This window comes from Henckelia pumila, chromosome 4, assembly GCF_033568475.1.
Source record: "Henckelia pumila isolate YLH828 chromosome 4, ASM3356847v2, whole genome shotgun sequence".
Taxonomy (NCBI): domain Eukaryota; kingdom Viridiplantae; phylum Streptophyta; class Magnoliopsida; order Lamiales; family Gesneriaceae; genus Henckelia; species Henckelia pumila.
Genome location: NC_133123.1, coordinates 153,913,081 through 153,926,759, shown reverse-complemented (window position 1 = coordinate 153,926,759; position 13,679 = coordinate 153,913,081). Strand labels below are relative to the sequence as shown.

The following is a 13,679-nucleotide window of genomic DNA, read 5'->3' as shown; positions in this document are numbered from 1 at the left end:
GATCAACTTCCAGATCATAATTGTTCTAATAAAGAACTTTAATAATAATTAATTGTTCTAAGATAGTATAATATATTACTATTAAAAAATTTATTGTATATGGGTTCAAAATATATTGTTACGGCTTTTAAAAATAACAGTAATAATAATTATTCATCAAATATAGTTATACATTACGTTTGTTGTTTATAATGTTTAATAAATAATCCAAATTATAATTTATAAGAAATAATAATATTATTAAATTGAACCAAAAACCGTCTCAAATATTTTGCAAAAATCGTTGCAAATACAGTTTAGCGACAGTTTTTACGACGCTTTTGTCGTAGCACAAGCTCCGTTTTTTTTTTTTTTTTGTAGTGTGATATTTTTCCTTCTGCTATAGTTAAATAAATAAATTCATTGTTTTTTTATAATTAACCGAACAGGTGATCGAAATCTACCTTAAAAAAATGATACAATCGATTGGTTCGTTTTAACCGAAAAATCGAACCAGAAAACCGTTTATATAATATAATATAATGAATAATTAATTTTAAATTTTAAAAGGGAAAAGATGTATACATGATAGACAAAAATATATATATTTACCATGATTTGGAAACTAAATAAATTTTTTTTGACGGTGACTTGAAAACTCAATACATAAATATATACCAAATACAGTTATACATTACGTTTGTTGTTTATAATGTTTAATAAGCCAAATTATAATTTATAAGAAAATAATTGAAAGGGCCCGTGTCCTGATTTAATATTTAATGATCAAACAACCAGGATTAATTAATGTAAACAGCGAAAACGAGTTAAAAATTTGCGTTTGGGCCTACAGAAATTTCGGCATGACCTATTCGTAAATAGGACATCCCAAAAACTTGTACAACACAAGCAACAATATATACTCGAAAATAGAGTCACAACTCCAATTTACACACCTATAGCCGCACTGGCCAGGACTAAACACATGCAGGGCCGGCAAGGCTCGATCATACAAATAACAATTCAAAACAAAGTCCAAAACTATTTATACAGATACACAGGGCATCACCCCGGCAAATATAAAACTCGCTAAAATGATATATATACATATATATCTGGGAACTCAACTCCACGCTCGCCTCACTGGGTACCACTAGATGACGCTCCACCAGATGCGTCAAATCCCCCTGGATAACCTGCTATGGAATCACAAACAACCACAGCATAAAAAGAAAACAGGGGTCGGACCCCAGTACGACGAACTATAAAAATTACGACAAATATAACTGACATGAATAAAATCAAGTACAATGCAATGAAATGCAATGTAATGCGTGACAGGTATCAATGAAATAGGAATACCAAAAGGAGTCCAAATAATCGTATCACAATAAACTCAGTGGCCACCCGTGCCAGGAACGCAGCAGACCTCGAATCATCACTGCTAATCCATACACGTAGCATCGGAGGGTGACAGGAGCGACCCGTCCAGCCTCATGCTGTCATCAGGAGTGTCGTACGTAGCATCGGAGGGCAACAGGAGCTACCTGTCCGTGCCTCATGCTATCTCAGGAGTGCACTAAAACAATGTCACTCGCTCCATGATGACTCAATACATCTCAAGAGATCAATATCAATAGCAATCAAAGGAGTCAAGGCTCAACGTGCTATGTAAACTTGTAAATGAGTGAAGTAAATCATATAATCCACGTAAGCACATAAAACACATTATCACTCATTACAATATACTTAATATCATTACATGCCATTATAGGTGTCGTAATATAAACAGCTCATACGTACCTCAATCGACACTTAATTACCACAGAAATATCTCAAGTATTTCTCGGATATTCCAATCCCAAATTTTCAGAATCTGTAATTCCAGAAAAATTGCTCATAAATCCTAAAATTCATATTTAATATTAAAACATCCTATCAATGACCAAATATCGAATATACGACTCTAAAAGTCAAAATACCCCAAGTAGAACAATCTGAATTTTCCGAAAATTCCTACAAATTTCGAAAATTCGCATTTATATTTTCTAGAGCATCTAAACACTCAATTAATGAATAATCAACACTTAAATTCGAAAATCCCCAATAATTTCTGAAAAATAGTCAATACCTCCAATCGAGTCCGGTATAATACCTACAACCAATAATAAATCAAATATCAATTATCGGATGTCAATTGAATCGAAATACCCAAAATTCAAAACCCTAAATTCAACATTATACCTCAAAGCTTGGAATTAAAGGGTTAAACAACTAACACAACCCCTAAACTCCGGCGACGATCGGCGGCGGCGAACGGCGGCGGACGGCGGCAGCGAACGGCGGCAGCTGTGCGACGGGTTTTTCGGAAACTTCACTAAAAATATGAAATATGGGTACCAAAAGATAGCTCTCGTCGCGAGGATTCCGGAACTATATTTACTTTTGAAATCCGGCCAAAAACGAAGGAGATACGGAGATTTGAAGCGATAGGAAGATTTTGAAATTGAAAAGAAACGGAAAAGAACAGACGGGCGAAGGCGGTGGAAAAACAAATGGAGGAGAAAGATTATGCGTTATATATATTATGTATTAGTTTAATGTGTGTCTGATTTTATTCATTCGGGGTTCAAACTGGACCCGGTTCGAGTTATTTCAACTCCTGTGTGCTCTATAAATAACATATTCATTTAATATCGTCTATAAACCGATATTTAAAAATCAATATTTTTAACACACAAATAAATTAATAGAGTAAAATCGGGTCCTTACATTTCTCCCCCTCTAAAAAGAAGATTTCGTCCTCGAAATTAAACACACATCAAACTTATATACAAAGTGGTTAAACATCTACCACTGATAGTACATAGGGAAATCAGAGTACAAGGCATAATTCATAACATTGTCAAACAAATGAGGCCATTCTTGACGCATTCGAGACTCCAATTCCCATGTAGCTTCTTCTCTCCCATGTCTACTCCATTCCACCATAACCAAAGGAATCGTCTTGTTCCTCAGTTGCTTTTCTTTACGATCAAGAATCTGCACTGGATACTCAACATAGCTAAGGGAACTATCCAACTCCACATCATCAGCCCTCAAGATATGAGAAGGATCTGGTTCATACTTCCGCAGCATAGATACGTGAAATACATCATGTATCGCAGACAAACTCTGCGGCAAGTTCAAACGATACGCTAAAATACCAATTTTCTCAACAATCTCGTATGGACCGATATAACGAGGAGCTAATTTCCCTTTACGCCCAAATCTCATAGTACCACGAAATGGTGATACTTTCAAGAAAACAAAATCGCCAACCTGAAATTCTAAAGGTCTACGTCTATTATTAGCATAGCTGGCTTGACGATCCTGGGCTGCTTTCATTCTTTTCCTGATCAGGTCAACTTTTTCTTTCATCTCTTGAATAAACTCTGGTCCTGATAATTGTCGTTCTCCTACTTCTTCCCAACATATCGGAGATCTACATTTTCTGCCATACAAGGCTTCAAATGGTGCCATCCCGATAGATACGTGGTAACTGTTATTGTAAGAGAATTCCACCAGAGCTAAAGATTCTTGCCAACCACCACTAAAATCCATCACAACAGCTCGTAATAAATCTTCAAGTGTCTGAATAGTCCTTTCAGATTGACCATCTGTCTGTGGATGATAGGCAGTACTCATGGCCAATTTAGAACCTAAAGCTGATTGCAAACTAGACCAAAACTTAGAAGTAAATCTGGGATCACGGTCTGATACTATAGTAACTGGCACACCATGCAATCGCACTATCTGATCAATGTACATTTTCGCCATTTTCGTATATGTCCAAGTACGATCATATGGAATAAAATGGGCAGATTTAGACAATCTATCCACAATAACCCAAATGGCATCACAACCACGATTAGATCGAGGTAGGTGTGTCACAAAATCCATAGTAATGTGTTCCCAATTCCACTGTGGTACTTCAAGACTAAGTAACATACCACCTGGTCTCATTCTTTCAGCCTTAACTTGTTGACACGTCAAACACTTAGCCACAAAATCAGAAATATCATTCTTCATACCTTCCCACCAGTAATGGGCTTTCAAGATATGATACATCTTTCTAATTCCAGGATGTACACTATGTCGACTACAATGAGCTTCTCGTAGTATATCGTCTTTCAAATCTATCAAATTCGGAACCACAAGTCTACCATTATAACGCAAACATCCATCAGAAGCAACAAGAAATTTCCCTGCCTGACCAGCTGGAGTTAATTCTTTCAAATGATGAATATATGGATCAGTCTTTTGTGCTTCTTTGATTTTCGAAATTATTCGTGGTTCAACTTGTATAGATGAAACTATGAAATGATTACCTTTAGCTCGATAAGTCCATCCTGAAGTTCTCAAATGCTCATGAACTTTAGAAATAGTTAAAGATGCCAACATCTTAGTATGAACTTTTCTGCTCAAAGCATCTGCAACTTGATTCACGTTTCCTGGCTGGTATTGAATATCACAGTCAAAATCCTTAAGCAGTTCCAACCATCGACGTTGTCTCATATTCAAATCAGACTGTGTGAATAAATATTTCAGACTCTTATGATCAGAATAAATCACAAACTGCTCACCGTACAGATAATGACGCCATATTTTCAATGCATGCACAATGGCAGCCAATTCTAAATCATGAACTGGATAACGAGTCTCATGTGGTTTCAATTGACGAGATGCATACGCAATCACGTGTCCATTTTGCATCAAAACACAACCCAGTCCATTCAAAGAAGCATCTGTACAGATAACAAATCCACCTGAGCCTGAAGGTAATGCTAGTACTGGAGCCGTAGTCAATTTCTCTTTCAAAGTCTGAAAACTAGCTTCACATTCCTCAGTCCACACAAAACGTCGATCTTTTTGCGTCAATATAGTCATAGGCCTAGCTATTTCAGAAAATCCCTTGATGAAACGCCTGTAATATCCAGCCAAACCCAAAAAGCTACGAATCTCAGAGACATTGGTTGGTCGAGACCAATTAAGAACAGCTTCAATTTTACTAGGATCGACAGATACCCCTTGTGCTGATATCACATGTCCTAGAAATAATACTCTGTCCAGCCAAAATTCACACTTCGAAAACTTAGCATATAATTGTGATGTTCTGAGTGTCTGAAGAACTAATGTTAAATGTTCTTTATGCTCCTTCCTTGACTTAGAATAAATCAAAATGTCATCAATGAAAACGATAACAAATCGATCTATAAACTCCCGAAACACACGATTCATTAAATCCATAAAAACCGCTGGAGCATTAGTCAACCCGAAAGGCACAACTAAGAATTCATAATGTCCGTAACGCGTTCGAAATGCTGTCTTGGAAACATCTTCCTCTCGAACTCGAAGTTGATGATATCCGAAACGAAGATCAATTTTAGAATATACAGATGTACCCTGCAACTGATCAAACAAATCATCAATTCGTGGCAAAGGATACTTATTCTTCACAGTAGCCTGGTTCAATTGTCGATAATCGATGCACATTCTCATCGTTCCGTCTTTCTTCTTCACAAACAAGACTGGAGCACCCCAAGGTGATACACTTGGTCTAATATAACCTTTTTCCAGCAAATCTTGCAATTGCGTCTTGAGTTCTTTCAATTCTGCTGGAGCTAATCGATATGGAGCTCGAAAAATAGGACTTGTCCCTGGCATTAATTCAATGCTAAGATCTATTTTCCTTTGAGGCGGAAAACCCGGAATCTCATCAGGAAATACATCAGTAAAATCCTTAACGACAGGAATATCTGAAACTTTCAATTTCTCTTCCTTCGTCGCATCTAGAGCATAAATCATAAATCCTTAATTTCCTATCGACAATAATCTAAACATTTCCATTGCCGATACTAATGGAATGCGAGATTGTGAATCACTACCATAAAAATTCCACTTATTGCCATAATACGGTCTAAATCTCACAATGCCATGGAAACAATCAACAGTAGCTCTATAATTCATCAGTGTATCCATACCCAAGATACAGTCAAAATCAGACATAGCTAGTTTGATTAGATTGGTTATCATGATCTTATCCTCAAATCTAATCACACAATTCAAAACTATCTCATTAGACATCAAGTAAACACCAGCAGGAGTAGCAACAGACACAGTATCCAATAACGGAGTAAAAGCAATCTCATGCTCATCAGCAAATGTAACAGATAAAAATGAATGAGATGCTCCTGTGTCTATCAAGATACGTGCAGGATATTCAAAAATATAACAAATACCTGCAATAACTCCCCCAGGTGCATCTTGTGCCTGATCCTGAGTCATAGCATGGACTTGAGCCTGCTGTGGACCTGGAAAACGCTGCTGACTCTGAGGAGATGGATACCTAGGCTGCTGAGTGGACTGTCCTGGAATATAAGGCTGTGTAGGAACAAACTGTGGTACAGGAGCATATGGTCTGAATGATGGTCGTCCAGGAAACTGGCCAAACTGTTGTGGCTGAAATTGCTGTCTTCCAGCATTTGGACATACTCGAGACGAATGTCCAGCCTGCCCACAAGTATAACAAGTTCCTGGAAATCCTGTACAATGTGCACTCAAATGATTACCACCACATCTGTCACAGTACACTCTCCCAGATGATCCAACTGAACTTCCACCACGACTACCACTGGAACTGGAGGAACTAGACTGTGGTTTCTTTTTAAATGGTTTCCCCTTAGCTTTAAACCAAGGCCTTTTCGCTTGCTGAGAAGATTGAATAGGCTGATATGAAGGTAAACACATTGGTGTCTGTGAACTGCTTCCAGCTCCTTGAGGAACAGATGCTGGGATTGATTGTGGTTCACCCCTGAGTAGACTTGCTTCAATTTTCTTGGCCTTTTCTACTGCTTTCATATAAGTAGATGGAGTTCCAGTAGTTACCAACGTATGGATCGTTCGTGTAAGCCCCTTCAGAAAATGTGAAAGCTTTGACCGATCATTCTTTGCAACATGTGGGACATAAGGCAGAAGAGCAGAGAACTGAGAAGCATATTCAGCAACAGATTTATTGCCTTGCACCAACAGATTAAATTCATCTTCTTTAGCAGAATAATAAGATGGTGGTGCATATTCTTGTGCAAACTGCTTACAAAATACTTCCCATGTGATCTTTTCACCAGAATCAGAAAGTGTTTCTGCTGTCGTTTCCCACCACAGTTGCGCTCGGTCTTTCAGCTGAAAAGGAACTAACTTCAGTCGAATGTCATCAGGATATTCTAGTCCATTAAACATATTGTTGAGACTTTTCAACCAACTAGCAGCTTTCTCACTTCCTTCATTGCCAAAGAACTTTTGCGGACGCAACTCCTGAAATTGAGAAATTATTAATCGTATTCCTCCCATTTTCTCAGTCAATTGGGTTACTGGATCAGCCTCAGCCTGAATCGCTTTTCCTTTGTCAGGATTTACCCGTGGTTGTTGTTCCATCTCTAATTCCACATCTTTCGGAGGCTGAACAGCTGGTCGACCACGTCTTCCCCTGACAATATCATCAAGATTTCTAACATTTTCCGCTGCAGACTCTTCGACAACTTCCTTCCCTTTTCTACCTCTTCCTCCTGGTGCCATTCTACAAGACACAAGGATTTAAATACACAGGCAAAAATATCTTAACGAATAGAAAACTATGATAGAAATTCAGAGTTCTAATAGAATTCATACACTAATTCTAAAGCCAAGAACTACTGGTTCTAACAAATACGTTCAAAAATAAGCACCACAAGTAAGTCACGTAAGAACAAGTAGTCACACACATACGCAACCATTTTGTTAGTGTCTAAACTCGAGTGTCCTAGACTCTAATTCGAGCATATCCCAGTATATGCTCTGATACCAAATGAAAGGGCCCGTGTCCTGATTTAATATTTAATGATCAAACAACCAGGATTAATTAATGTAAACAGCGAAAACGAGTTAAAAATTTGCGTTTGGGCCTACAGAAATTTCGGCATGACCTATTCGTAAATAGGACATCCCAAAAACTTGTACAACACAAGCAACAATATATACTCGAAAATAGAGTCACAACTCCAATTTACACACCTATAGCCGCACTGGCCAGGACTAAACACATGCAGGGCCGGCAAGGCTCGATCATACAAATAACAATTCAAAACAAAGTCCAAAACTATTTATACAGATACACAGGGCATCACCCCGGCAAATATAAAACTCGCTAAAATGATATATATACATATATCTGGGAACTCAACTCCACGCTCGCCTCACTGGGTACCACTAGATGACGCTCCACCAGATGCGTCAAATCCCCCTGGATAACCTGCTATGGAATCACAAACAACCACAGCATAAAAAGAAAACAGGGGTCGGACCCCAGTACGACGAACTATAAAAATTACGACAAATATAACTGACATGAATAAAATCAAGTACAATGCAATGAAATGCAATGTAATGCGTGACAGGTATCAATGAAATAGGAATACCAAAAGGAGTCCAAATAATCGTATCACAATAAACTCAGTGGCCACCCGTGCCAGGAACGCAGCAGACCTCGAATCATCACTGCTAATCCATACACGTAGCATCGGAGGGTGACAGGAGCGACCCGTCCAGCCTCATGCTGTCATCAGGAGTGTCGTACGTAGCATCGGAGGGCAACAGGAGCTACCTGTCCGTGCCTCATGCTATCTCAGGAGTGCACTAAAACAATGTCACTCGCTCCATGATGACTCAATACATCTCAAGAGATCAATATCAATAGCAATCAAAGGAGTCAAGGCTCAACGTGCTATGTAAACTTGTAAATGAGTGAAGTAAATCATATAATCCACGTAAGCACATAAAACACATTATCACTCATTACAATATACTTAATATCATTACATGCCATTATAGGTGTCGTAATATAAACAGCTCATACGTACCTCAATCGACACTTAATTACCACAGAAATATCTCAAGTATTTCTCGGATATTCCAATCCCAAATTTTCAGAATCTGTAATTCCAGAAAAATTGCTCATAAATCCTAAAATTCATATTTAATATTAAAACATCCTATCAATGACCAAATATCGAATATACGACTCTAAAAGTCAAAATACCCCAAGTAGAACAATCTGAATTTTCCGAAAATTCCTACAAATTTCGAAAATTCGCATTTATATTTTCTAGAGCATCTAAACACTCAATTAATGAATAATCAACACTTAAATTCGAAAATCCCCAATAATTTCTGAAAAATAGTCAATACCTCCAATCGAGTCCGGTATAATACCTACAACCAATAATAAATCAAATATCAATTATCGGATGTCAATTGAATCGAAATACCCAAAATTCAAAACCCTAAATTCAACATTATACCTCAAAGCTTGGAATTAAAGGGTTAAACAACTAACACAACCCCTAAACTCCGGCGACGATCGGCGGCGGCGAACGGCGGCGGACGGCGGCAGCGAACGGCGGCAGCTGTGCGACGGGTTTTTCGGAAACTTCACTAAAAATATGAAATATGGGTACCAAAAGATAGCTCTCGTCGCGAGGATTCCGGAACTATATTTACTTTTGAAATCCGGCCAAAAACGAAGGAGATACGGAGATTTGAAGCGATAGGAAGATTTTGAAATTGAAAAGAAACGGAAAAGAACAGACGGGCGAAGGCGGTGGAAAAACAAATGGAGGAGAAAGATTATGCGTTATATATATTATGTATTAGTTTAATGTGTGTCTGATTTTATTCATTCGGGGTTCAAACTGGACCCGGTTCGAGTTATTTCAACTCCTGTGTGCTCTATAAATAACATATTCATTTAATATCGTCTATAAACCGATATTTAAAAATCAATATTTTTAACACACAAATAAATTAATAGAGTAAAATCGGGTCCTTACAATAATAATATTATTAAATATAATATTACAAATTTGTGAGGGTTTTATCATAATCGTTGCAAATTGCGACTGTTTTTTTGAACAAAAAACAGTCTTAAAAGTATTTGCAAAAACCGTTGCAAAAATACAGTTTAACGACAGTTTTTGGGACGCATTTTCATAGCACAAGCTATGGTAAAATAAATAAATTCAATGTTTTTAATATCGAACAGGTGATCGAACCGATCTACCTTAAAAAATGATACAACCGATTGATTCGTTTTAACCGGAAGGTCGAACCGGAAAACCGTTTATATAATATAATATAATGAATAATTAATTTTAAATTTTAAAAAGCGAAAATATGTATATAAATATACAAAAACATATATATTTACCATAACTTGAAAACTAAATATATATATATATTTTACGGTAACTTGAAAACTAAATACATAAATATATAGCAAATTTATATTTCCTTAATCTTATTATTACCATTTTATAAACGTGTAAATTTATTCGAGTTTGAAAAAGGTGATTCTGCAGTCATAAACTAAAATCTGCATCCAATTCCAAGAAGAAGATTGTTGGAAAGTAAATTTTAGTAGCGCAATTTCAATATCCAAGTGAGAGATCATAATATGAATCAAACAAACAAGCAAACAATCATAAATAAATCACAAATTAATACAGTTGAAAGGTGATAGATGTTGAAAGGTGATAGATGTTGATTGAATTTACCTACCGTTTCCACCAACCGGCAGTCACAGGAGTATCATATTCATGACGTCGAGCCAACCTCTGAACAAAAAAGCGAACCTCAAGCTCATAATTTCCAATGTTTTGTTGTTCCTCTTGTATCTTCTTTGCAGAATAAATTGCTGAAGGACTACACCAAACCAACAAAATTGATCCAAGTGTTGGTATTTCTCCGATACCTTGTGGGATTTCCTTCAAGTGTCTAAGACCCCCAAGTTGAAGTTTCTCAAGTCTTGGGAAGTGAGATCTGTCTGCTATCCACTCCTCAACATCTGTGCTTTGGATTCTCAAGCACTTCAATTCAAGGAATTCTCCTTCCTCAGGATTCCATCTACTCCCTTTTACTGCATCATGCATCAAGTTCAGAACTTCAAGATGAGGCAATAACCCAACCACCGTCAAATCTTCCCAACCCAATTCGCAGTTCTCCAATGTCAACTTCTTGAGCGAATGTGGAAAGCAGAGACTTTGCTGCGGCACTTTCTCCGCACTCTTCAAGAATAGTGATTCCAGACTGTGTAAACGGGCAAGATTGTCAACTTCATAGTCATCCCATCCTAAGCCATCGGGGAATTCCCTGTAAGTGATTCCCAGTTTTCTTATGTTTGGGATTCTACCAACTACCTCATCCGTACACCTCAAATTCCTTATCTTGTACAGTGTTTGCAGGTTTTTCAGAACAACAGTTTTGGTGCTCGGAGGATCAGGCAGATAAAAGTCTCCTTCATCCTTTTTAAGATGCCTGAGATGTGGCATTTCCCATATTTCAGCCGGTAGATTCATTGGCGTCTGACTCAAATTAACACCAGGAATCATAATAGTCTGCAGATTCCATACAACAGATAGAGAATCTAACGTACTTGAAAAAATTCCAGAATCACAATCAATGTATCTAGATTTCACTAATCGCCGAAATCCGTCGTTGGAGAAGAGATAACTTATCGGTTTTAGTAGCAGATTTGCAAACAGGGATTTTAATTCCTCTTCATCCCGAATCTTACTATCGATGATTCTGCTATGATAACTGAGGCTATGAAACTTAGTCACACAAAGAAATTTCTCCTTTTGAGCTTCCCTGAGGCATAGGTCTCTGAAGAGATCATGGATGGTGCAAGTTTTGATTTTGTTTCTAGACCCGTAATCATGAACCTGAATCATATTTCTATCTATTAGATCTTTTAAATTATCCTCTGCACTCTCCTCCAAACTTCTAGATCCTATTGGTTTAAGAATCCCCTCTGCCACCCATAATTTCACCAGCCTTGAAATTTTAATCTTATGATCTTCCGGAAATATGGCCAAATAAAGGAAACATGGTTTTAGATGAACAGGTAAGTGTCTATAACTTAAAGATAGTATATGAAAACAGAGCTCACCACTTCCTGTATCTAATGCTTCATATGTATGATTAGCGACATACACCCAATATTCAATTGTTCGACTAAACTTTGCAACAAGTCCACTAACAGCAACAATGGCTAGAGGAAGTCCTCCACAATTTCTCGCAATTGTCTTTGCTACTTGTTCTAACTCAGGAGGGCAACTTTCTTTTCCAAACACCTTGTCACAAAACAAAGCCCAACTTTGATCCTCGTCTAGAAAATGTAGTCGATGAAGGATACACGAGTTAAAACTATCAGCCACATTCGATAGTCTCGTTGTGACCATGACTCGACTACCATTGCCATTATCCGGAAAAAACCTCTTCATGACATACCAAACCTCGATACTCCACATGTCATCCATTACGATGAAATACCTTCTACCAAACAAACATCTATGCAGACGTAATCCTAATTCGTCATCATTGTTTTGAGTCTTTTCCTCATCTTCCCCTACATGAACTCCGATATTTTTTAGTAGGCCTAAAAGGATTTCGTGCACCCTATATTGCTGAGATATTGTAACCCAAGCACGACGATCAAAGCGCTTCACAATCAAAGGATTGTCAAAAACATTTTTGGCGAGGGTAGTTTTGCCGATGCCTCCCATCCCAAGGATGGAGAGAAACTGGAGATTTGATGGGTCCCCAGTGAGTGTGTCCATTATTTGAATCAAATCTTCATCAAATCCCACCATAGTATTCTTGTTAATGGAAGCACCTCGTATGAAAGAACCAGCAGTCCCATCTTTTCTTGGCTGCTGCAAGATTTCGATCAATTCATGATCAGTTTCCTTAATCTTCATCACATCTTTCTTCAGAGAACCGAATTCTTCTATTACTGTCTGCAAATCTTGACACAAGAGATCAGTGGAGCTGCTCCTTTCACTTCCATCTTCAGAATCTTCAAGAATTTGATCCACCACACGACTTTCGATTATATTTTCTGCTGCATGTGCTGAGCTTACAATTTTTGCCTCCAGTGCCTGAATTTCATCCCCCCTTGTCAGCGAAAATTCCTCCAAAAATTCTTGCAGGAAAGTTATATTTTCAAGCAGAGAATCGATCTGGGCTTTCTCAAGAACACCCCCTTGGCGCGGTGGGTGTTGCAATAAGTGATCAAGAATATTTCCGAGGGAGAGAAGAGATGCATAAGCTGCCATTGTTGATTTGAGGTTCCAAAATCAATCAATCTGTGATTTCTTTGTATTAGCATTGACTTTATGGCGTTGACATTTTAATTATATTTTTATATTTCTTTCTGACAATTTGTACGGCTTTTGAATTGAATAAAACGAAATCTAAAACAAATTTCAAACACATTGAAAGTGGCCACCAGCTTGTCTAAAAATAATATAAAAAGACTTGTGGTATTTGACACGCTAGCAAATTTTTTATTTTTTTTAAGTTCAATTTTTGAAGGGTAAATTTGTTTCAAAATCTCTAAATTTAAACTCAATTTTACATTCCTTTTTTTTCAGAAAAAATTTGTGTTCAAATCCTGACCCACAAAAAATTTATGCACTTCTTGGGTCCGCATGTTTTTTTCGGACGAAAATCGATATAAAACATTGATAATATGATACTAATATATGATATTTGAATACTCATTATTTAAGATCTGATACTAATATATTATATATGATTTTTTAACAGTCAAACATGTATGCAAATAT

At 37.3% G+C, this 13,679-nt stretch overlaps 1 protein-coding gene across 4 annotated transcripts; it reads right to left on the bottom strand.

The window, feature by feature from the left end:
- Window positions 1-921: 921 nt before the first annotated feature.
- LOC140864772 (putative late blight resistance protein homolog R1B-16) lies at window positions 922-13,172 on the bottom strand. Of its 4 annotated transcripts, XM_073269124.1 has the most exons (5): window positions 9,354-10,573; window positions 9,241-9,264; window positions 8,913-8,985; window positions 6,261-7,594; window positions 922-1,175 (listed from the first exon to the last, which is right to left on the bottom strand). In XM_073269124.1, exons 4-5 carry the CDS (start codon window positions 7,591-7,593, stop codon window positions 1,120-1,122), a joined length of 1,389 nt encoding a protein of 462 aa, XP_073125225.1. In that variant the 5' UTR covers window position 7,594; window positions 8,913-8,985; window positions 9,241-9,264; window positions 9,354-10,573; the 3' UTR covers window positions 922-1,119. The 4 variants fall into 4 exon arrangements, with proteins under 4 accessions (XP_073125225.1, XP_073125224.1, XP_073125222.1 ...); XM_073269123.1 differs by lacking the exon at window positions 922-1,175 and having other exon boundaries at window positions 7,584-7,594; window positions 9,354-13,172; XM_073269122.1 differs by lacking the exons at window positions 922-1,175; window positions 6,261-7,594 and adding an exon at window positions 8,297-8,308 and having other exon boundaries at window positions 9,354-13,172.
- Window positions 13,173-13,679: the final 507 nt, after the last annotated feature.

What these genes read in the sequence shown, in the direction of transcription:
- LOC140864772 (XM_073269123.1), bottom strand. Translation starts at nt 13,166, where the DNA reads ATGGCAGCTTATGCATCTCTTCTCTCCCTCGGAAATATTCTTGATCAC.